The sequence below is a fragment of the Scyliorhinus torazame genome, chromosome 11 (assembly GCF_047496885.1).
Source record: "Scyliorhinus torazame isolate Kashiwa2021f chromosome 11, sScyTor2.1, whole genome shotgun sequence".
NCBI lineage: Eukaryota > Metazoa > Chordata > Chondrichthyes > Carcharhiniformes > Scyliorhinidae > Scyliorhinus > Scyliorhinus torazame.
Genome location: NC_092717.1, coordinates 156457553 through 156479411, shown reverse-complemented (window position 1 = coordinate 156479411; position 21859 = coordinate 156457553). Strand labels below are relative to the sequence as shown.

General features: G+C 49.7%; 1 protein-coding gene across 2 annotated transcripts in view; it reads left to right on the top strand.

Annotated features, from left to right (window-relative positions):
• The window catches only part of dlgap1a (discs, large (Drosophila) homolog-associated protein 1a), a 1321170-nt gene that overhangs the window by 1218103 nt on the left and 81208 nt on the right, over nt 1-21859 (top strand). For both annotated transcript variants that reach the window (XM_072467915.1, XM_072467917.1), the window contains exons 9-10: nt 11913-12277; nt 19351-19436. In XM_072467915.1, the coding sequence (XP_072324016.1) occupies nt 11913-12277; nt 19351-19436 (451 nt within the window). The remainder of the gene's footprint in view (nt 1-11912; nt 12278-19350; nt 19437-21859) is intronic.

Sequence of the window (21859 nt, the reverse complement as noted above, 5' to 3'; positions counted from 1 at the left end):
CTGGGTTGTGCTCCCGATTCTGTGTAGTTTCTTAGGGTCTTGGGCCAAGCAGTTGCCATACCAGGCTGTGATGCAGCCAGATAGGATGCTTTCAATGGTGCGTCCATAAATATCGGTAAGAGTCAATGTGGACATGTCAAATTTCCTTAGTTTCCAGAGAAAATATAGACACTGTTGTGCTTTCATGGTCGTAGCATCGATGTGGGTGGACCGGACAGATTGTTGGTGATGTGCACACCTAGGAATTTGAAGTTATCAACTATCTGCACCTCGGCACCATTTATGCAGACGGGTGTGTATGATACTTTGCTTCCTGAAGTTAATGACTAGCTCTTTAATTTTGCTTACATTGAGGGAGAGATTCTTGTCGTTACACCACTCCACTAGGTTCTCCATCTCCCTCTAGTACTCTGACTCTGTTGTTTGAGATACGATCCACGACAGTCGTGTCATCAGCAAACTTGTAGATGGAGTTGAAGCCAAATTTTGCCACACAGTTGCGTGTGTGTACAGGGAGTATAGTAGGGGGCTATGCACGCAGCCTTGCGGGGCCTCGCTATTGAGGGCTATCGTGGAGGAGGTGTTGTTATTTATCCTTAACGATTGTGGTCTATGGGTCAGGAAGTCGAGGATCCAGTTGCAAAGAGATGAGCCAAGTCCTAGGTTTTGTAGCTTTGACTACAGCTCCGTTTTCAACACCATAATCCCAACCAAGCTTGTATCAATGATTAGGAGTCTGATGCAGGAGTCCTTGTCGTCGAGATGCTCCAGGGATGAGTGTAGGGCGAGGGACATGGCGTCTGCTGCGGACCGGTTGTGGCTGTATGCAAATTACAGTGGATCACAGCATTCTGGGAATATGGAGTTGATGTGTCTCATGACCAACCTCTCGAAGCATTTCATAATGATCGATGTCAAGGCCACCGGACGATAGTCGTTGAGGCACGTGCTGGTTCTTCTTTGCCACCGGTATGATTGTGGTCTTCGTGAAGCAGCTGGGAACCTCGGAACGGAGGAGGGAGAAGTTGAAGATGTCCGCGAACACATCCTTGTCTCTTGGCGTCCCTGATGTCATTGCGGAGGTCAGACCTTGATTTTTTGTGTTGGTCCATGCAGGATCTGAGTGCACAGCCAGGGACCCCGTCAGGACCTGTTGCTTTCAGAGGGTTCATTTTCAAGAAGGCCGATCTGACTTCAGAAGCTGTGACGGTAGGTATGGGTGTGTCCGAGGCTGCTGGGGCAGTTAACAACAGTTTGATGGTTTCCTGCTTGAACCGAGCATAGAATTCAATGGGTTTATTGGGGCGGGATGCGTTTTTGCCGGAATTCTACTCGGCTTTGCTTTGTAGCCCATTATGTTGTTTAAGCCTTGCCACAACCGATGAAAGTCCGTGACGTTAGTCTGTGACTCCAACTTCATCTGGTATTGTTACTTGGCATCCCTGATGTCATTGCGGAGGTCAGACCTTGATTTTTTGTGTAGGTCTTGAACGCCTCAGACTTGGCCTTCAGTAGGGAGTGAATCTCCCGATTAAACCATGGTTTCCGGTTGGGGAACATACGTACTACCTTCTTTGGCACAGTCTTCGACATATTTGATGATGAAACCTGTTGTAACAATGGTGGCATACTCGTTTAGGTTGGTCGCTGAGTTCTTGAATATGGACCAGCCCACTGACTCCAAGCAGTCACGTAGGAGCTCTTCTGTTGCCTCGGACCAACACTGCACTACCTTCTTAACCGGGGTCTCCTGCCAATCTCAGAGATCTAAGCTGTTTAGGAGAGTGCAGCAGGTGAATAAGGAAGTATCGATGAGCAGAAAAATTGTAGAAGAGAAGCAAGAAGCGTGTTTCTCGACAGCTGCTGAATCTTTGGAATCGGATATCACAGGGCCTGCATATTAAAGAGGGATAATAGTGCGTAAAATGATTATTGCTGACTTCTAGTGATTAAGGAGGAGCCCAAAATTCTACTCTTGCCCACTGATCAGGGAGTGATTTGTGCATGGTTCGGGCGGGAGACATCTCCAACATGATAATGAGGCCCAGCAGTTAAAATCAACAGGATCTTAGGGCAGCATGGTGGTGCAGTGGTTAGCACTGCTGCCTCACGGCGTCGAGATCCCAGGTTCGATCCCGGCTTTGGGTCACTGTCCGTGTGGAATTTGCACATTCTCCCCGTTTTTGCGTGGGTTTCGCCCCCACAACCCGAAGATGTGCAGGGTAGGTGGATTGGCCACACTAAATTGCCCCTTAATTGATAAAAAAAATTGAATTGGGTACTCTAAAAAATGTTTATTAAATCAACAGGATCCCATGTGGAACCTTCATGCAAGCTCCCCATTCATCCTGGCAACTAGAGGCCACACTCGGGCCTTGAGTTAAAGCTGAGATATAAGTTTACAGTTCTGCTACATGTAATGATGAGCAGTCAGAAGCCAAGCATCCACTGCTGTCAGTCATGACACCTTGTGGCAAAAAGAAAAATTGGAAAAGCAGTCAAAAACATGGAATATTATGTTATCAGTGAAAATATCAGCTGACTAAAGACAGTTATAAAGACAATGGAGGATTGAGATGGTGTTGATAAACCTTTCAGCTTATGATGTCACCACACTATTACTATCTTACCGTTTTATGAGATGCACGAATTGTCTTTTGAGATACAGTAAGTGATACTATTTATGGAATCACAACAGTTTGTTCAAGTAACTTGTACAACACATTGCAATTGAATTCATATTTTAGAACAAAATGGGTATGTGCAAATGGGTATAGAATAGTTTGAGGAGAATTTTCACTACTTTCTGTAATAAGTCAAAGCAAAACAGTGAGAAAACTTTGTTAAGCATTTACCTTGCCTTTAGTAAGGACATTTTTAATTGTAATGCAGCTGTTCTTGCCTCATGGCTGAGTAATTGATCTATTTCAAAGGCAGCTGTAAAGCTTGTCCTGCAGCAGTAGCGGCTCCCTTGATGTTTGTTCGACAAACACCATTTGCGGATTAGTGAAGTGAGTTGATAAAATGCCTGTAAAATGGGAGGGGGAAATTCTATGGCAGGGTTGCTAAACAACACCAGAATGCTTGATCCACTTGGTGTCTGTTACAAGCTACTGTACAATGCAGGAATGGGACTTTTTTTCTCCACCAGCTGCAATTCCGAGATCATGTGGGTAGCAGGCTATTGAAGGTTTTGAAAACAAATCCTGACTCTCTGCCCCCAAGTTATTTCCTGCTCTATGACTCAACAGTGGGAGTGGTAGCTCTAATACTTTCTTGTGTAATTTGTCAACTTTGGTGTTTGCCGCCAAGGCTGTCTGGAAGTTGAGGGTCACTGGTGTTTCAAAGTTGTGCTGTGTGTCTGGCAGAAAACAAACAGAAACTGATGAAAAGCTTTACTGTTTTTCCTCTTAACTGCTGGAGCATGCCATGGGAAATCATTGATACAACTCTGCGCATCATTCTGTGCTCCGAGAAGCAAACCCGAGCCAAATTCTTCAAACGCCTACCCTTGTTACAGGTGTCTGTGGCTGCACCCTGTTGCGAAAGTGTATTGCTGTGTCATTTAGTCAGACTGGCACTGCAAAAATCGCCATGGCAATTTTCTATCAGATGTTAGAGGAAGATTAAATAAAAACTTAGGAGATAAAAATAAACAAACCTCCCTGCCTGTCCGTATGCTTTTTTCCCCCTCTGGCGGAAAACAAATTCAGTCAACCTCGGGCCAACTCGATTCATCTGTGCCAGCTGCAGAAGGAATTGCCACTCACTAATCGGCCTCTACAGCCACAACAGACGATGTACAGTACAGAAGTGACATATGCCCTGGGTGCAGGCCATCGCCTCCCGAGATCGATGGATACTACTTGTTATATTATGCTCCCCTGTTTGAGGTCAAAGCAGCTTGACGTTTGCACAGAATGAGAAACAACGTTCAAGTTAGTTGATGCTTGACTGTAATTCCAGCACAGGGGATCGAGATCTTCTGCAGTATCATCTTAACCTTGCTTCAAGTGTGAAACCGGAATCCATACGGATTTGACTTTTCCACTTCAGTTACTTTGCAGCATTGTAAGCCAATCTGTCCACTGCATTCCATCCTTTGGTGAAGAAACTAGTCAGCTTTACAAAGTGCAGGGTGTCATCGGGAAACTTATTTTGGTAGTTCAGCTGATGTAGTAATTGTCATAAACAAGTTTCTGGAAATATTAATCTATGAAAGGAAAACTGAATTTTTAATGGAAGTGATTTTTAAAAACGATGGGCCAATTTTTGCCCTGTTTAAAGGGGATTTTGGGGCCTATGCATTCTCAGCCTGCATAGCTTTTCCATAAAGAAAAGTGTGGATAGACAGCTGAATTTATACAATAACAGGCATAGAGATTAATGTTCAATATCACTGAATTAAGACAGAATAGAAAATACATGGTTGAGCATAGATTTCCTCCAAATCTAGTAGGGCTAATACCTCATGGTTTGTTGCTTGTTTCAACTTACTAGCATCTGTTATTGGCACAACCACTTGTTATCACAAATAACCCTCGGTGCTGAAAATGTGTAGAGAATAAGCCACGTCAGTCATACTATAGTTAATGGAACTGTTCCTCCAAACCACTTGATACTAAATCTTATGGAACACTTTGTAAACCTGCCCAAGAGCAGTATTGCCAAGATCAGACCATTAGAAAACAGTGAGGTAGTTTTCCATTGGAACTAAAAATGCTGGAAATACTCAGCAAATCAGACATCATCTGTCGAGAGAGTAACGGAGTTAACAGTTTGGGTCAATAACCTTACATCAGAACTTTGTTTATCACCACAGATGCTGCCTGACCTGCTGACTATTTCTAGCATTTTTTGTTTCTATTTCACATTTCCAGCATCTACAGTACTCTGCTTTTGTACAGGTATTTTTGTATGTTTTGGTTTTGATGGGGGAGAGAAATGCACCATTGAAAAGCAATTGAAGTTAATTGTGACCAGGGTGGAATTTTAAGGATTGCGAGCGCAATCCAGAGTCAGCACCTAGCGCGCAGCTGCAGACTCTCTTATAATAATAATATAATAATCTTTATTGTCACAAGTAGGCTTACATTAACACTGCAATGAAGTTACTGTGAAAAGCCCCTAGTCGCCACACTCCGCCGCCTGTTCGGGTACACTGAGGGAGAATTCAGAATGTCCAATTCACCTAACAGCACATCTTTCAGGACTTGTGGGAGGAAACCGGAGCACCCGGAGGAAACCCACGCAGATACGGGGAGAACCGTGACCTAAGCAGGAATCGAACCTGGAACCCTGGCGCTGTGAAGCAACAGTGCTAACCGCTGTGCTACCTTGCTGCTCACTGCCATTTAACACTCACTTGAAATGAAAATCACTTATTGTCACAAGTAGGCTTCAAATGAAGTTACTGTGAAAAGCCCCTAGTTGCCACATTCCGACGCCTGTTCGGGGAGGCTGTTACGGAGAATTGAACCGTGCTGCTGGCCTGCCTTAGTCTGCTTTCAAAGCCAGCGATTTAGCCCTGTGCTAAACAGCCCCTTGAGGCTGGCTGGAATCAACACTTGAGTGTTGATTGGTAGTGGAAGGGACTTCAGTCCACCCTTTGAAGGAAGTCGCACCATTGAGAGATGTCAGCCAATTAGATTGGCCGACAAAAAAGATTTTAAAACATTTTAAATAGATTAGCCGACAGTTCTTGAATCCGGCCAGGCACAGTGCTGTTGTGGCCAGAAGTTGTACTGCAGGGCTCCACCTGGAACTAAGTCTTGGCATCTTCGAAAGATAAGTCCCCAAGATGTGAGGATAGGGTACGCCGGGAGGGATTGGGTGGTGGCGGGGGGGGGGGGGGGGGGGGGGGGGTGGCAATCGTGGCATCAGGAGTTAGGCCAGGAGGGGCGGGGCCCCAGTGCTCCAACATCCTGGGGGGTGACTGCGGATGGGTGAGGGCCCCCCTCCCCCACCTTCCCGCCCGAGATGGGGAAAAGTGCAAATGTCGCTTTCCCACCCTACCCATTCCAGCCAGCCTCAAAATTGAGGCTGGTTGGAAAAAGGACCTTAATGGACATTGAATGGGAGAGGCCCTGCCTCCCAAGCATGAAATTGCGCCTGAGTTTGTGCGGGTGGGTTCCCCGGGAGAGGGGGGATGGAATCACATCCATCCAATTTTATGATTCCCCTCCCCACACCCGCATCCCCACCTCAGCACCCACCTTGGAAGTGTAAAATTCTGCCCCAGGTTATTTTTTTCTACTGAGACATATAGATTTATTTATTTTAACACACTCACATATATACACACACACGCATGCACGACACACCAGAATTAACTGTCACTGGGAAATAGGGGAATTTGACAGGTTTGAAAGTGTGCAGATTTGTTTTGAGCAGGGCGAGGCAACCACATGGATTTTAGTTATAAAAAAGCCCAGGGTGGTTTACTGTCTTGTTGCTTTAATGCCTAAGCTTATCTGAAGGGAGTAATAGCTCTCACACTACAAAGACCTGTAATAACTTGTCTTAGACTGCAGCTGTTTAATCTAGCTCCGAGACCAAGAAACCAATTGAGGCTTTGTGTGTTTTATTGAATAACACACAGTTGTGTCTGTGTGTGGCCAGCATGATCAGGTATGCTTCTAACTTTTAGCATGCGGATAGAGTCCCTTAAGTCAATATCTATACGACCACTTTTAGTCCTATCTATGTCGCAGGATTGTGGGAATTTTGCAGGTGGGGGTTTAAAATGGTGGGAGATTAGTACACATTCCCGCCTTCCACCAATTTAACTCACCTTAGCTCAATTATGGGAGGGGGTCAATCCAACCCAAGCAGGTGGGAGCCTACTATACGTGCATCATGATGTAATTGGTGCCGCAGCCCCATTTTAACCTAGGCCTCCTCACCTATTTTCAGTTCTCGTCTGCCAATCTTGATAACCCTCCTGCCAATTCTGTGAGGAGATAGTGCTGAAGCACTTAATGGGGCCCATGAGTTTACATGACCTGGTTATCAAGCTGAATTGGCAATGGGAAAGGTGAAATCTCCCACCACACCCACCAAACCACCATGACCAAATTCCCCCCTCCCCCTCCCCCAGCCTTGAATATGGTGCACGTTAAAATCAACACTTCTCTCACGGTGCCGAAGACCGGAGTTCGAATCGTGCCCCGGATCACTGTCCTTGTGCAGTTTGCACATTCTCCCTGTGTCTGTGTGGTCTCACCCCCACAACCCAAAGGTCTGCAGGGTTATATTCGTATATAGTAGGTAAACTGGCCACGCTAAATTGCATTGTAATTTTTAAAAATCAATACTTCTGTGTCTGTTGTAAAATTTGTACTTTGGACAATTAGTAGGGAAATGAAAATGAAAAATTTGCAGGGTCTTGAGGGCAAAAGGTGGGAGGAGTGGCACTAGGTTGGTTGGTCTTGTGGAGAGCTGGCACAGATACAGTGAGACGAATACCCCCCTTTGGTGCTGTAACCACTCTATGATTCTATTTGTGCATGCTTTCCTATGTGGTCAGAGTGGAGTTGCTTATGCAAAGACTCCAATAAGCTACTTCACTAGCGGCATCAAGATAGGGGGAGGAGTTTGGAGCGAGATCATACATAGGGTCAACTCCACCTTCTGAAGCGCAAGGCTGAGCCTGATACAGCTGAAGGCTGGACACAGGGCACACCTGACCACAACACGCATGAGCAAGTTCTTCCCAGATGTAGAAGGCAGATGTGAGTGATGTCAGAAGAGTCCAGTCAACCACTCCCGCATGTTCTGGTCCTGCCCAAGACTGATCGGATTCTAGACCACTTGTTTTGAGGCCATGTCATGGGAGTTAGGGTGGAGGCATGCCCATTCGTGGAGGCCTTCTGGGTGTCAGAACAGCCAGAGCTCGTTGAGGGAGAGGGCCGGACGCCCTGGCCTTTACCTCCCTGATAGCCCAGCGACAACTCCTGCTCGGAAGGAGATCGGCAGGCCGACCTGGTGGAATTCCGGAGGCTAGAGAAAACCAAATTTGCCATCAGAGGTTCGGGTGAAGGATTCCACTCCAGGTGGTTCACCACCATCTTCAAAGACCTGTACATGATCAGAATCTTGGGGAAGGTTGGGGGGGCTAGGGGTGGGATATTGAGGGGGGTTGCAGGCAGCTAGGGATGGGATATTGGGGGGAAATTAACACTACTACAAAATAAATTGTTTGCACTACACCCATTACAAGCTGTATTACTGTGCGTTGTCCTGCAACTTGTGGAATTTTTGTTTTTGCTTATACTGGACTTTGTATTATCCAATTTTCCATGTTTTTATTGTGAATTTTGTTTGTTATAAATTAAAACTCTTCATTAAAAATATATATTTTTTAAAAGCCACTTCACTAGCTCACATTTCAATGACTGAATCTATACCCGACGGTTTCTTTAAATTAATTCCTGACCTGCAACTGGCAGAAAATATGCAATTCTCCTGAAGTTGGCTGCACTTAGAAATCTAAAATGTCTGCCTTGTGAACAGCTGCTGAAATCTCCACCTGTGATGTGAAAAAATAAACCAGACTCAGAATTACATTCCCAAAACATCCATAGTAGTGTAACAGTGTCCTACAGAACTACCAAGTGACACAATAGAGTGTAATGGTAGACACCGCAATTGCCATAAACAAAACCTCTTCTTGATCAAATGGAAATTAGCCCTATCACGTCTGGAAATGAAAATGGCGCAGCAGTGCAAACCACCCACTGATTAACTCACTCCATTAAGCAGGCACCTCATGAGGCCACATAAGTCAGCGTCCAATAATATACATTGAGCCCCGAAGGCTATTTGCAATAGCACCTTGTAAACCCACAGTCTCTACCACCTAGAAGAACAAGGGTAGCAGATGCATAAGAACAAGGGTAGCAGATGCATGAGAACCCCACCGCCTGTTAATTCCCCTCCAAGTCACACTGTCCTGACTCGGACCTATACCATCGTCCCTTCACTGTCACGGAGTCAAAATCCTGGAACTCCTTCCCTAACAGGATCCTGAGGATACCTACACCATCAGGCCTGCAGCCGTTCAAGAAATCAGCTCACCACCACATGCTCATGGCAACTAGAGAGGACAATAAATGCTGGCCTTACAGCAATGCCCACATGTCATGACCGAACAATAAAAAGAAAGAGGGGTTATAGGATAGTGATCAGGAGCACAAACTGTGCCCAGTTTTCGCACCCAGTCCAGAGGTGATGGGGTTAATTGAATTAGCCAAACAACCAATTTAAGCACTTCAACACAAATCAAATATTATAAGCTTTTTTATTGTCACAAGTATGAAGTTACTGTGAAAAGCCCCTAGTCGCCACATTCCGGCGCCTGTTTCGGGTAAGCTGGTCCGAGAATTGAACCCGCACTGCTGGTCTTGTTCTGCATCACAAACCAGCTGTCTAGCCCTAAACTTGCAGCCTCATTGTTGAGGACTTAGTTATCCATTGAATAGCCTTACTGAAATCATTGATGAAGATCCTAAATTTATAATTTTCAAATTTTGTACATTTTTCAGAATTGCTCTGCGAAGGGGAAGTAAGGTATTTTGACACAAGCGCTCTCCTGTCTCCGCACCCCCACCCCCACCATAAACAAACCTTAATTTACAAGTGGGACGGGTCTCGGAACACATGGGCACCTGCCACAAATCCCGCTATGGCAGGAGACCTGCAGGAGAGCCCTTAAACGGGCTTCGCGCTGGGTGCCGGACCAATGTGCGATGATCCTGGCCCACTGCAGCTGATGTACTCTGGTTCATATCCTCGCTGGGCATGAACGAGATTAGCATATTTAAATCAGCATTTAAGTATGTTGGGATGGTTTGTGGCTGGGTTCTCCCAGCTCCTGGTATTCACCCAGCTGCCAGCACAATGTGAAACTGGTGGGAATCACTACTGGTCACCATCACTGAATGCCAACTGAGGAAATTGGAGCCCCTGGGGGGTCGGGAACTGAGCAGTGCAGGCACGCTAGCAGTACCAACCTACCACTGCCAGGGAGAAGTGTCAGGTTGGCATTGCCAATGGGCGGGGCCTGGAATGGGTGCATAAAAGGAGGAGGGTCTGAAACGGGGAGTGCAAGAAGGGGGCCTGGAAGAGGGAGTGCATGAAGGAGTGGGCATTTTCTGACCCCCATGGCTGTGTGTTGTTCACCTGGAGGATGATAATAGTACTGCCAATTATGGGGTGGAGGGTTGACGTCAGCGAGAGGGGGGTCTGAAAGCAGACCCATCGAGAGGGCCCTGATGCCAGCAATTTCAGGGGGGGGGGGGGGGGAACGGGACATCGGAAGAAGGGGTTGATGCCGGTAAGGATGGGGGAGGGGGACATGGAAGCCCGAATGCTGACCATGTGTGGGGGGTTGTGCATAGGGCCTGAACCATCACTTTGAGATCAGGGTGCCCTTTAAAAGCGGTGCCCTGATTTCTGTGAAGTCGGGCTTGCCGGCATGTTTAGGCCCCACCCTCTGTGCTGGTGCAAATCACGCCCATCTCCGAAAACATTACTTTTTTTTTCAATGTTTTTATTAGGATTTTTCTTTTTATACAAAGCAAAGATTTTTTTTTTCCAATAAATTTAGAGTACCCACTTAATTTTTTCCAATTAAGGGGCAATTTAACAATCTGAATCAGGAGATGAGGCTTCAGTTTGGTCTCATTCAGAAGATATTGCAGTTAAATGGCCTCCTAAGACTGCAATATGACGAGTAGGTATCACGTACTTATCACGAGCCAGAAATACATTACAGGTCATAATGGTAAAGAACAAAAAGTCAATAGATAGTGCCCACATCTGAAGGAGGCATTAGGCCTGTTGTGCATGTAAATAAGGGGCCCTACAGCTGCTTGATGCCCCTACTGCAAGATAGAATTGCTCTTTCAAAAACCTGGGTTGGATTCTCCACCCCACCGCGCCACATTTCGGCCCCGACCCGCCGGCGGGATTCTCCGTTACGCCGGCCAGTCAATGAGGTTTCCCATTGTGGGACAGCCCCACTCCATCGGGAAACTCCCGGGCGCCGGCAAAACGGAAAATCCCGCCGGCAGAGAATCCCGCCCCTGGTCTATATGCAACCTAAAAATCAGAAACTAAAATGGGGCGTCCACTTGGCACCTGCCGATCAGAGGATTTAAATTTAAAGTAAGGTGCATTTTGACATAGCTTGTCAAATGCCTTTCTGTGGAACTTTAATAGTGCATTGCACCATGCTGCACATTATGACATTTATGGTCCTGTGCATTTCTGCCAGTTTATTGAGTTACAGGTTTGAGCTTGGAACTTAAGGTGAGATCACCGAGAAAATTTAGCAAATTAACCCAAGTAATTATTTTGCAAGCTTATATATTCTGTTTGCACTATGGGTAAAAAGAAATATCTGCAACAATTTTAGTTTAACTTGTGTGAAGTGTATTGCCAACCCATTTTTATCAGGGGTGGACAAGCACTTGTTCATCATTTTTCTCACAGATGCATTGTAAGTGAGTGGCATGACAAACATACATACAAACAGAAGAATGAGGAGGAGTAGGCTGCTCCACCATCTGATTGTAGTCTCTACTTTCCTGTCTATACCCTTTAATTCCCTTGTCAGTCAATAATCTATCTGAGCCTGCCTCTGGAGGGGCTGAAAGGCCCCTAATTCGCATGTTTGTCGTGTCACTCAAGTATGATGTAACTGTGACAAAAATGACAATGTATCATGGCGCAGTTTGGCAAAACATTTTTCACTTGCAATTCCTGAAGGCAGCAAGTGCTTTGAACTTTATCACAGTTGCTTAAAAATTTGAAAATGAAATTCTAAAACTGGTTGTGGGTTTTACAGTGTACCCGATTCCTGGAGCTTGAAGAAATATTTGACATTTTCTTTTTGTTTATCTAACCAGTGTCATCATGTATTACTACATATAAGAAGAATCCTCCTCCAGTTCCACCCCGGACTACAATTAAACCGTTCATCTCGATCACTGCGCAGAGCAGCACTGAATCTGCTCAAGATGCATATTTGGATGGCCACACCCAGAGGGGTGACCTAAACAGCCAGTCAGGACTAAGTAACTCTACAGAAAGTTTGGACAGTGTCAAAGCCTTAAATGCTGCTATTGAAGCTGCAAATGCACAGGTTCATGGACCTTCTACCAGCCAACAGCACATTGACAGCACACCAGCAAATGACAAGGGAATCCTACCAGCAGAGGAGTCAAAAGGGGATGTTTTGAGGAGAAACAAGTGTTCTTCTGTTGGAATACAGGTGGAGTATCCCTTGCTACTTACATTAATTGTGGACTGGAAGTTACTGTAGGCAATGTTAATTTTAAATGGATTGATACCTCCATTCAAGTATCTTGGAAAGGAATTTATTGTATAGTCATTTGGCAATACAGAATTTGAGTATTGCTGAGAAACGAGACATGCTATCTGAGCTTTTTGCCTTGTACTCACTAGGACAAATCACAAGATTACCAACAGTAAAAGGAGCAATAATTTGTATTGCATGAGTTCTGATCAGTTGGCAAACGGACTCAGATTGGTAAAGGCTTTGGCATGAGGCATGCTGTAGGGAACATTTAACTGACGAGCTTTTGTTCAAATTCAGACTGGGCAGGTCGAGTCTGATTGGTCAAAGCATTGCCATGGGGAATGAACCAGGGAATGGCTGTTTCCTGCAATGCATAGACATGCTCCTTCTGTCAGCAAAGGACAGTTATGCGTGCTAGGAGCTACACATATTCACACACAGGGTTTTTTGATGGGTGACTTTGTAACTGTAGTTGGGAAAACAGTACCATAAAACCCAGCCCGTGATGTTGGTGTCTCTGAGGAACCTGGAATTGCTGTGATAGATAGCTTCGAGTCGCCTGCACTTGAATCACAGTTCCTGCAACTACACTACAATGTCTGAGGACTCAATGCCACTTTTTGTACCAGCTCAGTTTGTTTGAGATGTGGATTTGCTTGTGTGCATAAGATGAACACAGACCAGGGGCGGGATTCTCCAAAAATTGGCGCGATGTCCGGGACCCGGTGCCAAAAACTCCGGCGTCGGGCCCCCCAAACAACGCAAATTCTCCGGCCCCGAATGGGCTAGCAGCGGAATGGCATCACCCGACGCGGACGGTTGACACCGCACGGCGTGACGGCTCAAAAGACGTGCCCCCCACCCCAGAAGACCCGACAAGATGGCCGCCCCCCCGCGCAGCCCCGAGGTTCCAGGCCCGCGACATCGAGGCACTCATGGACGCATTGGAGGAGAGGAGGGAGTCCCTGTACCCGGGACACGACCGCAGGGTCGCCCCACGCCTCAGCCGGCATCTGTGGAGGGAGGTGGCGAGGCTGTCAGGGCTGTGGCTCTGACACCACGGACAGGCACCCAGTGCCACAAGAAGGTGAACGACCTCGTCAGGGCAGTCAATGTGAGTTCCCCCCCCCCGCCCTGCCCGATGTACGGCACACCCCCAGGTGAAACCAACCCTAACCTCTGCACTATACGCGCAACCGATGACGTGCATTCATATACCTGTCTAACGCTGTTGCCCTTTACCCCTGCCACCCACCCGCTCCCCACAGGAAAAGCGCGCACACAACAATAGGGAGCATGAGAGGACTGGAGGGGGCCCAGCTGATGAGAGGCCACTGACCGTACACGAGGAAAGGGCCCTGGAACTGGCTGGCGGACCTGAGGACCGGGAAGTTGCCGATGCAGAGGTCGGGGGCCCACCAGCAAGTGAGCCACCGACAACCCGTCCCCATACCCCCCCTCCCCCATATCCCCCCTCCCCCATATCACCTGATCACCGCCTGCATGTCTAACCACGCATGCTTCATTGTGTATTGCAGGAGCAAACGTCGAGGCATCCATTCCCGCAGATGCCGACCGCCCACAGGATGCCCCAGGGCGACCACGGGATACAGAGATACCCAGACCCTCTGGCACGCAACGCCCGCAGGATGCCCCACGGTGACCACGGGAGACGGAGAGACCTGGAGCAATAGGGAGACGACGCCCCCGTCACGTGCGGGAGCGACGAGGCAGGCGTGTGCCACCCAGCGACAAGGGGGGCAGCCACAGGCCCCAGTCACAGCCGAGCCACAAAACCACTGCCCAGGACAGCCCTACCCACGACACCACTACCCAGGAAACTGAAATACAGGACAGTGACACAGAATGGATGGGTGTAGACAAACCGCCACCCCAAAGTAACATGGACTCAGGGTCGGACGATGCGCACAACACAACGCCACTGCTGTCACTAACACCCTCCACCATCGCAGAAACCCTCACCTCGGTTGGGCACTTTAGTGATGAGGCGTCTGGTACACTTACTGGTGCGCACAACACAGCCGTCCCGGTACAGCAGGTGGAGGTAGGAGCAGCAGAGGGGCCGGGAGGTCGGACGGCATCCCGGCGCAAGCGAACATCTGCCGCCCAGATGGATCCTGTGTTCCTGGAGTTACCACACCCACCCATAGCCCCGATGCAACCACCGACCCGGAGACGAGCGAAGAGGGTGACGGCCGGCTTGCGGCGGCTGCAGTCGCAGGTGGAGGAGTGCACCCGCGTCCAGGAGCTGGGAATGGTGCCGGTCATGCGTGCCACCCAGGCCGACACCGCACGGGTGGCGTCCGCGGTGGAGGCAATGGGTGCGACGGTGTCAGACATGGGGAACGGTTTGCGAGGCCTGGGGCTTTCCGTGCAGGCGCCATCTGTGGCCCAGGACATGGCTGCCCTCTCACAGGAGGCCATGAGCCAGCGGCAGATGGCAGAGGCGCTCAACGCCGTGGCCCTGTCTCAGCAGGCCATGGCCCAGTCTCAGCAGACAATGGCCCAATCCCTGCAGGCCAGGGCCCAGTCTCAGCAGGCCATCGCTGAGGGCATCAGCGCCATTGCCCATGTGCTAGCCGGCGTCGCACAGGCACAGACAGGGATGGCCAACTCCCTGAACGCCATTGCTGCAAACCTGCAGATCCTTGTCGATATCAGCACGGGCCTCCAGGACTGGCAGCGCCAGGCGTCGGAGGGACGTCGGATGGCCGGTCCGTTCGCACCCCCGACCCATGTAGAGGCCTGGGGGCAATTGGGCCCCCCGAGGGAGGAGGAGTTGCTGGCGGCCGTCCCTGGTCCCCCTGTAGGGGAGATCCAGGAACATTGTAGCACCTCGGACTCCACCCCCCCCCCCTCCGTCCTAGGTGCATCGGGTGGGCAACGGGCAGGACAGGCTGGCAGCTCGCCATCCCAGTTGCCTGGGCCGCAGCCTGGCCCATCTAGGCCAGGACGCCCCAGGAAACGGCCGCCAAAGGGATCCTGAGTCAGGGGGCAGGAATCGCAGGAGTCCACCTTCAGTTCTGCTGTACCATCTGGGGAACCACCTAGGCATAGTCAAAGGGCCCGTGAGGCCAAACAATTAGACACTGAGCAAGTTGGCACGGGTGCAGGGCACAGATGAGTTTTAGGGGCTAGGGCACGTGTAAGCACTGTTTGTTAATAAAATCATTTTAACACCTACAGAAGCTGCCTTTGTGCTCTGTCCAAAGCGTGCGGGGGTGTCACGTACGTTGAACGCCAGTGTGTGTGTGAGGGGTGGTCTTACGTCGGCCTCAAGTGAGTCTGCCCCCTTCCCCCTGGGCCGTCCTCACCATCCCCCCGGGCAGAGGACAGGACCATGCGCTGCAGTGTCACAGCCGCATGCAGGGATGGTCAGGGTGGATGGTGGTACTGTGGCCATGGGCAGACATCGTCCAACGATGTGGAGCCAGGAGCTCATTGCAGAGCGGGTTGTCATCATCCTCCATGGCCTGCAATAGACACGCGTCCACCGGCAACTGTGTGAGCCCTGCCGTTGTGCCGCAGGTGGATCTGCAATGGAGGGGTGGTGTGCACGCGGGTGGGTGTGGTTGGGGGGGGTGGTGAGGGTGCTGGGTGGGTGGATGGGTGGGGGGGGGTTGAGGGTGTTCGGGTGTTGCCATGGTGTGCGGTATGTGGCCATACTCGCCGATTCCCACGCCCCCTAGTCAGTGAAGCGGGCGGCTATCAGCCTGTCCCGTGCCCGCTGGCCCAGCCGGTAACGGTGGACAGCCATCCGCCCATGTCTAGCCCGTCTGCCCTGACCATTGCCCCCATCCCCCTCATCTGGGGAGGACTGCGCCTCTTCCTGCTGCTCCTCCACTCCACCCTCCTCTACCTGCAGAACATCGCCCCTCTGCTGGGCTATGTTGTGCAGGACGCAGCACACCACAATGATGCGGCCGATCCTATCTGACGGATACTGGCGGGCGCCCCCAGAGAGGTCCAGGCACCTGAAACGCATTTTGAGCACGCCAAAGCACCGCTCTATCACACCCCTTGTCTCTGCATGGCCATGGGCATCATTGTAGCTGTTCTCCGCATCATTCTGTGGCCTCCGTATAGGCGTCATCAGCCACGACCGCAACGGGTCACCCCTGTCGCCCAGCAACCAGCCCCTCAGCCGGGGGTGGCGTCCCTCGTACATGCCGGGGATGTAAGACCGCGACAACACGTATGAGTCATGTACACTTCCCGGGTACCGGGTGCAGACGTGCAGGATAATCATGCGGTGTTCGCAGACCACCTGGATGTTCATGGAATAGGTCCCCTTCCTATTGGTGAACATGGCCCTGTTATCTGCAGCTGGCCGCACGGCGACGTGCATCCCATCGATCGCGCCCTGGACCATGGGGAACCCGGCCACGGCAGAGAAACCCAAGGTCCGGGCATCCTGGCTGGCCCGGTCCACAGGGAAGCGAATGTAGCGGTCCGCAATGGCATATAGGGCGTCTGTCACTGCCCGGATGCACCGATGTCTGCGAGATGCCGGACAGGTCCCCACCTGGCGTCTGGAATGACCCCGTGGCATAAAAGTTCAGGGGCACCGCAACCTTGATGGACATGAAGAGAGGGTGTGTCTTCCCCCCCCCCCCCCCCAGTGCCACACGGTGTCAGGTGTGCCAGCAGGTGGCAGATGTGTGCCACGGTTTCCCGGAGTCTCCTCCTGCATTCCCGGTCCGTGAGGTCCTGGTACGACAACCGGGGCCGGTACACACGGGGCCTCCTCGGGTTCCTCCGTTGCCAAGGCGCCGCGACGTCCTCCTCCCCCTCCTTGTGTTCCTCCTCCACTACGTGCTCCCCCTGCTCCTCCTCTTCGTCTTGTTGGGCGGGTGTCCCTCCAGCCTAGGCGGCTGCCGCCTGCCCGTCTGCGGCATGCTCCTCTGCGGCAGCCTGCGCCACCTCTCTGGCATGCTCCTCCTCCTCCTCCTCCAGGGCAACATGGAGAATGGCGGCCAACATCGCTGGCTGATCAGAAAACATGACGGCCTGCGGGGGGGGGGGGACACGACATGTCATCATTGCCCGTACCCTCCCTCCCTCGAGCCAGGTGGCATGGGCGCGACTGTTGGAGGATGGCACCTGGCCAGGTGGACAAACTCCCTTGCCCTCGCATCCCCCTCCCCGACACTCAACCCCCCCGGCACCACCCCCCCCGTCCCCGGCACTCACCCCCCCGTACCCGACACTCACGCCCCCGTCCCCGGCACTCAGCCCCCCGTCCACGGCATTCACCGCCCCCCCGTACCCGGCACTCATCCCACCCGTCCTCGGCACCCCCCCTCCCCACCCCCCCACCCCCCGTACCCAGCACTCATCCCCCATACCCGGCACTCATCCCCCCCCCCCCGTCCCCCTGCCGGCACTCATCCCCCCTGTCCCCGGCACTCACCCCCCCCCCCCCGTCCCCGGCACTCATCTCCCCCCGTCCCCTCGCCGGCACTCACCACCCCCCCCCTTCCCCATCACTCCCCCGAAGCCCACCCCACCCCGCCGCACACACACTCACACACACCTCTCCCCCACACACACAGACTGCGGCCATGCCATCACCTCTCCTGCGGCCACCCCCCAGGCCGTGACCTACCTCCACGCTGGACGGCGTCAACCATCAGCACTGGTTGACGCCATTAAAAAGGTGTTCTGATTGGACTTTGGCCCATCCGGCCGGGAGAATATGGGCAGCCCCGGAGTCCATTGTCTCGCGCCTGGCCCTGCCATTCTCCGAGGCGGGCGGCGCGATTGACGCCCCGCCAACTTTTCACCCTTCGGAGAATTCGGCGGGCAGCCGGGGCGGGATTTACGCCGCCCCCCCCCCAGCGATTCTCCGACCCGGCGGGGGGGTCGGAGAATCCCGCCCAAGATTTTTCATAATCAATGACTAAAGTGCTGTTTAGATGTGCTATGTGTGCTCTTTAATCCATTCAAAGTTGTGCCAAGTATTCAGTTAAATACGGCTTGAACAATTGAAAATATCACGTCACTACAGTTGGCTTTTCTGCTGCCTGGATACTTTAGACTGATTTCAGATCTCCATGTACACAATTCTGGATTCATTCCAAGGTAAACTGCTTTTGTCTACGAGTGAAGTCATAATCATCACTCGCACCAGGATATTTACTTTGTAGTTAAAATTACTTAAACAAAGTCATGTTCTACTGATTTGATAAATGTTGACCTTAAGTTAACTTGTTTGGTTAAGGTAGACTAGTGTTTCTGATTTACTGTATTTTTGATTTACTGTATTTCTGTTGCACCTATATACGGGGTAGTTTGATTGTTACACTATTTGCTAAAATGTAGCTATATCAAAAATCTCAGGAATAAATAATGTACTTTAATCCTTTTCTCCCAGAATGGCTGAAACACTATTTTCTTTTCTTTTTTAATTTAGAGTACCCAATTCATTTTTTCCAATTAAGGGGCAATTTAGCGTGGCAATCCACCTACCATGCACATCTTTGGGTTGTGGGGGCAAAGCCCATGCAATCATGGGGAGAATATGCAAACTCCACATGGACAGTGACCCAGAGCCGGGATCAAAACTGGGACCTCGGCGCCGTGAGGCAGCAGTGCTAGCCACTGTGCCGCCGTGCTGCCCTGAGACATGATTTTTTGTGACATATTTGACGCTCCTTTAACGTACTTAACAGGTTAACTAACGTTAGCTTTTGTAGAAACCTTGGCGGTTCAATCACTTACAAATTTTTGAAGAATGATAATACTGCTGACTCTATTTACCTGTATTAACTTTTAATGAATGCATTTAAAGACATAGTGGTATAATGATGCTTTTGATTAGGTATTCCTTTGCTTATTATTTTACAAATTAGTTTGTGATATGGCAATACTTTCTTCCCTTTTTACAGTCAACCACGGTGCTGTTTCTGAAAAAGCGAAATTAACTGCTGAAAGGTTAACAAGGCATGGGCATAATTGAATTAAAATGACTGGCTAAATTATTCTTTTTATTTTGTTCTTAGGTTGATGGGCCTGAACAGGCTGCTTTAGCAGATTTCAATGCAAACAAATTCCAGTCAGTTGGAATCCAAGTAGAGACGGAGAAGTGGTAAGTTTGATTCATTTCTGTCTTGCTTCATACAACTTAAATCACACAATGGAAATCACACTTCTTTATTGCAAGACAAACATAAACGTACCGCCCATTTCTTGGTAGCTGTGGCAAATCATTGGACAGTGCCGAATCTCAATATAAGTACAGATGTGGAAGATGACTTAGCCAATTGCAGCTCATCCAGCTGGGACAACCTTATTGCTCGGGGGGGGGGTCATATTTGCATATTTTTCTCATTCAAGGGGCCGATGAACAAATTTCAGAAAGAAAAGATTTGGCACAACATTAAACTGAATTTGTTAGGAAAATTGATTTTTTTTTTAAAGAAAGAAACAATTGCTGAACAAAAGTACAGCAATGTCAGAGCAATAAATTGTTCAGTTTAAAAAAAGAGCATGTAATAAAAGTCACCAGAGCGTGAGAGGGTCAGTGTATGTGGGTGGGTGAGTGCGGGAGTGTGTTGGTGAGAGTGAGTGAGAAAAATTGAGATTGGGCGTAAGGCAGACTTGCACTCATACCCACACACTCACTCAATTTCTCACACTCCTCTCCATACGCTCAGTCTCTCTCACTGGGCTTCCAAGCACTCACTCAGTCTCTCAAACTGCCCTCCACACATGCACTCACTGATTCACTCACTTGCACTCCCCTCCACACACACATTCCATCACTCAGTCCCACACATACACTGACCACTCAGTCCCAAGCTCACACGCACTTTCACTCGCTCACCCTCTCACTCGCTCACCCTCTCACTCACTCACCCTCTCATTCACACTCATCCTCTGACTCACACACCCTCGAGCACTCACACACCCTCGAGCACTCACACACAACCTCTCTCACTTGCACACAACCTCTGTCATTCGGTCACCCACCCTCTTTTTTTTTTAAATTTAGAGTGCCCAATTTATTTTTTCCAATTAAGTGGCAACTTAGCATGGCCAATCCACCTACCCTGCACATCTTTGGGTTGTGGGGGCGAAACTCACACAAACACGGGGAGAATGTGCAAACTCCACACGGACAGTGACCCGGAGCTAGGATCGAACCTTGGATCTCAGTGCCGTGAGGCAGCAGTGTGAACCACTGCACCACCATGCTGCCCTGGGTTACCCGCCCTCTCATTCGGTCCCTTCCCTGGCCGACAGTAGCCAGTTCCTCACCATTTCCTCCACCCCACAAGCAGCCAGTTCCTTTTCCGTCACCAGCAGCCAGTTTCTTCTCCTTCCTGGTATTCTTACATAGATTACATAGAACATACAGTGCAGAAGGAGGCCATTCGGCCCATCGAGTCTGCACCGACCCACATTAATCCCTCACTTCCACCTTATCCCCGCAACCCAATAACCCCTCCCAACCCTTATGGACACTACGGGTAATTTAGCATGGCCAATCCACCTAACCTGCACGTCTTTGGACTGTGGGAGGAAACCGGAGCACCCGGAGGAAACCCACGCGGACACGGGGAGAACGTGCAAACTCCGCACAGACATGACCCAGCGGGGAATCGAACCTGGGACCCTGGCGCTGTGAAGCCACAGTGCTAATCACTTGTGCACCGTGCTACCTTCCCTCCCTCCACCCAGTACCAAATCAGCAGCCTCTTTGACTCTTCCACCCTTCCCAGACTCACTATTCTCATCATGCCATTTTCTCAGGCCTGCGCGGAAGAAATCAGAGACTGGTTCTCTCACAGAATTTCTGATGATTGGCTTATTGGTGATCCTAGCAACAGCAAATGTGGGTGGGAGAGAAACCGCCTGTGTTTGGAGGAGCAGTTCTTTGAAGAATCCTCAAATTCACTTACCAAATATTATGAACAAGCGGACCAGGGCTGGATAGTGAGGCCTGGCGGACCAAGTAGTGGCCTGCGGGCCGCATTTTGGACAAACCTGATCAAGAAAACCCATCACATCATCCAGTTGTTAAATTATCCCAAACTGTTTGCCTCCATTATCCTTCATAATCCATCTTTGTCTTGTGAAATGTGTCAGCCATTTTGGTGCAAGTATCATGTGACAGAGGAAAGTAGTGTCACATGTGACTGAAAACAATAAATGAGTTTTGGAACTGCAAAAATACCTTTAGTACTCTAAATGTGCCATTGTAGTTCTTGACTCCCTGATGATTTATTCAGTCCAGAAGTGAGACACCCCCCTGGGTGCAGTTCATCGTCTTCTGTGACTGACAGATGCCATCCTAAGGGTTTATACTAAATTAATGACCATGTACTGCAACATAATTGGTGTATATTTGTCCCTTTAATAAAAATGCTGAAAGTGAATTTTAAGTGCACGATTGCAGTTTCCTTCATTTGGCTACTCAGTTTATTAATCCTATCTTATTGTTATTGCAGTGTATATCTCCATTTTTTCCAATATTATCTGATTTTTAAGAAGAGATTTTTTTTTTAA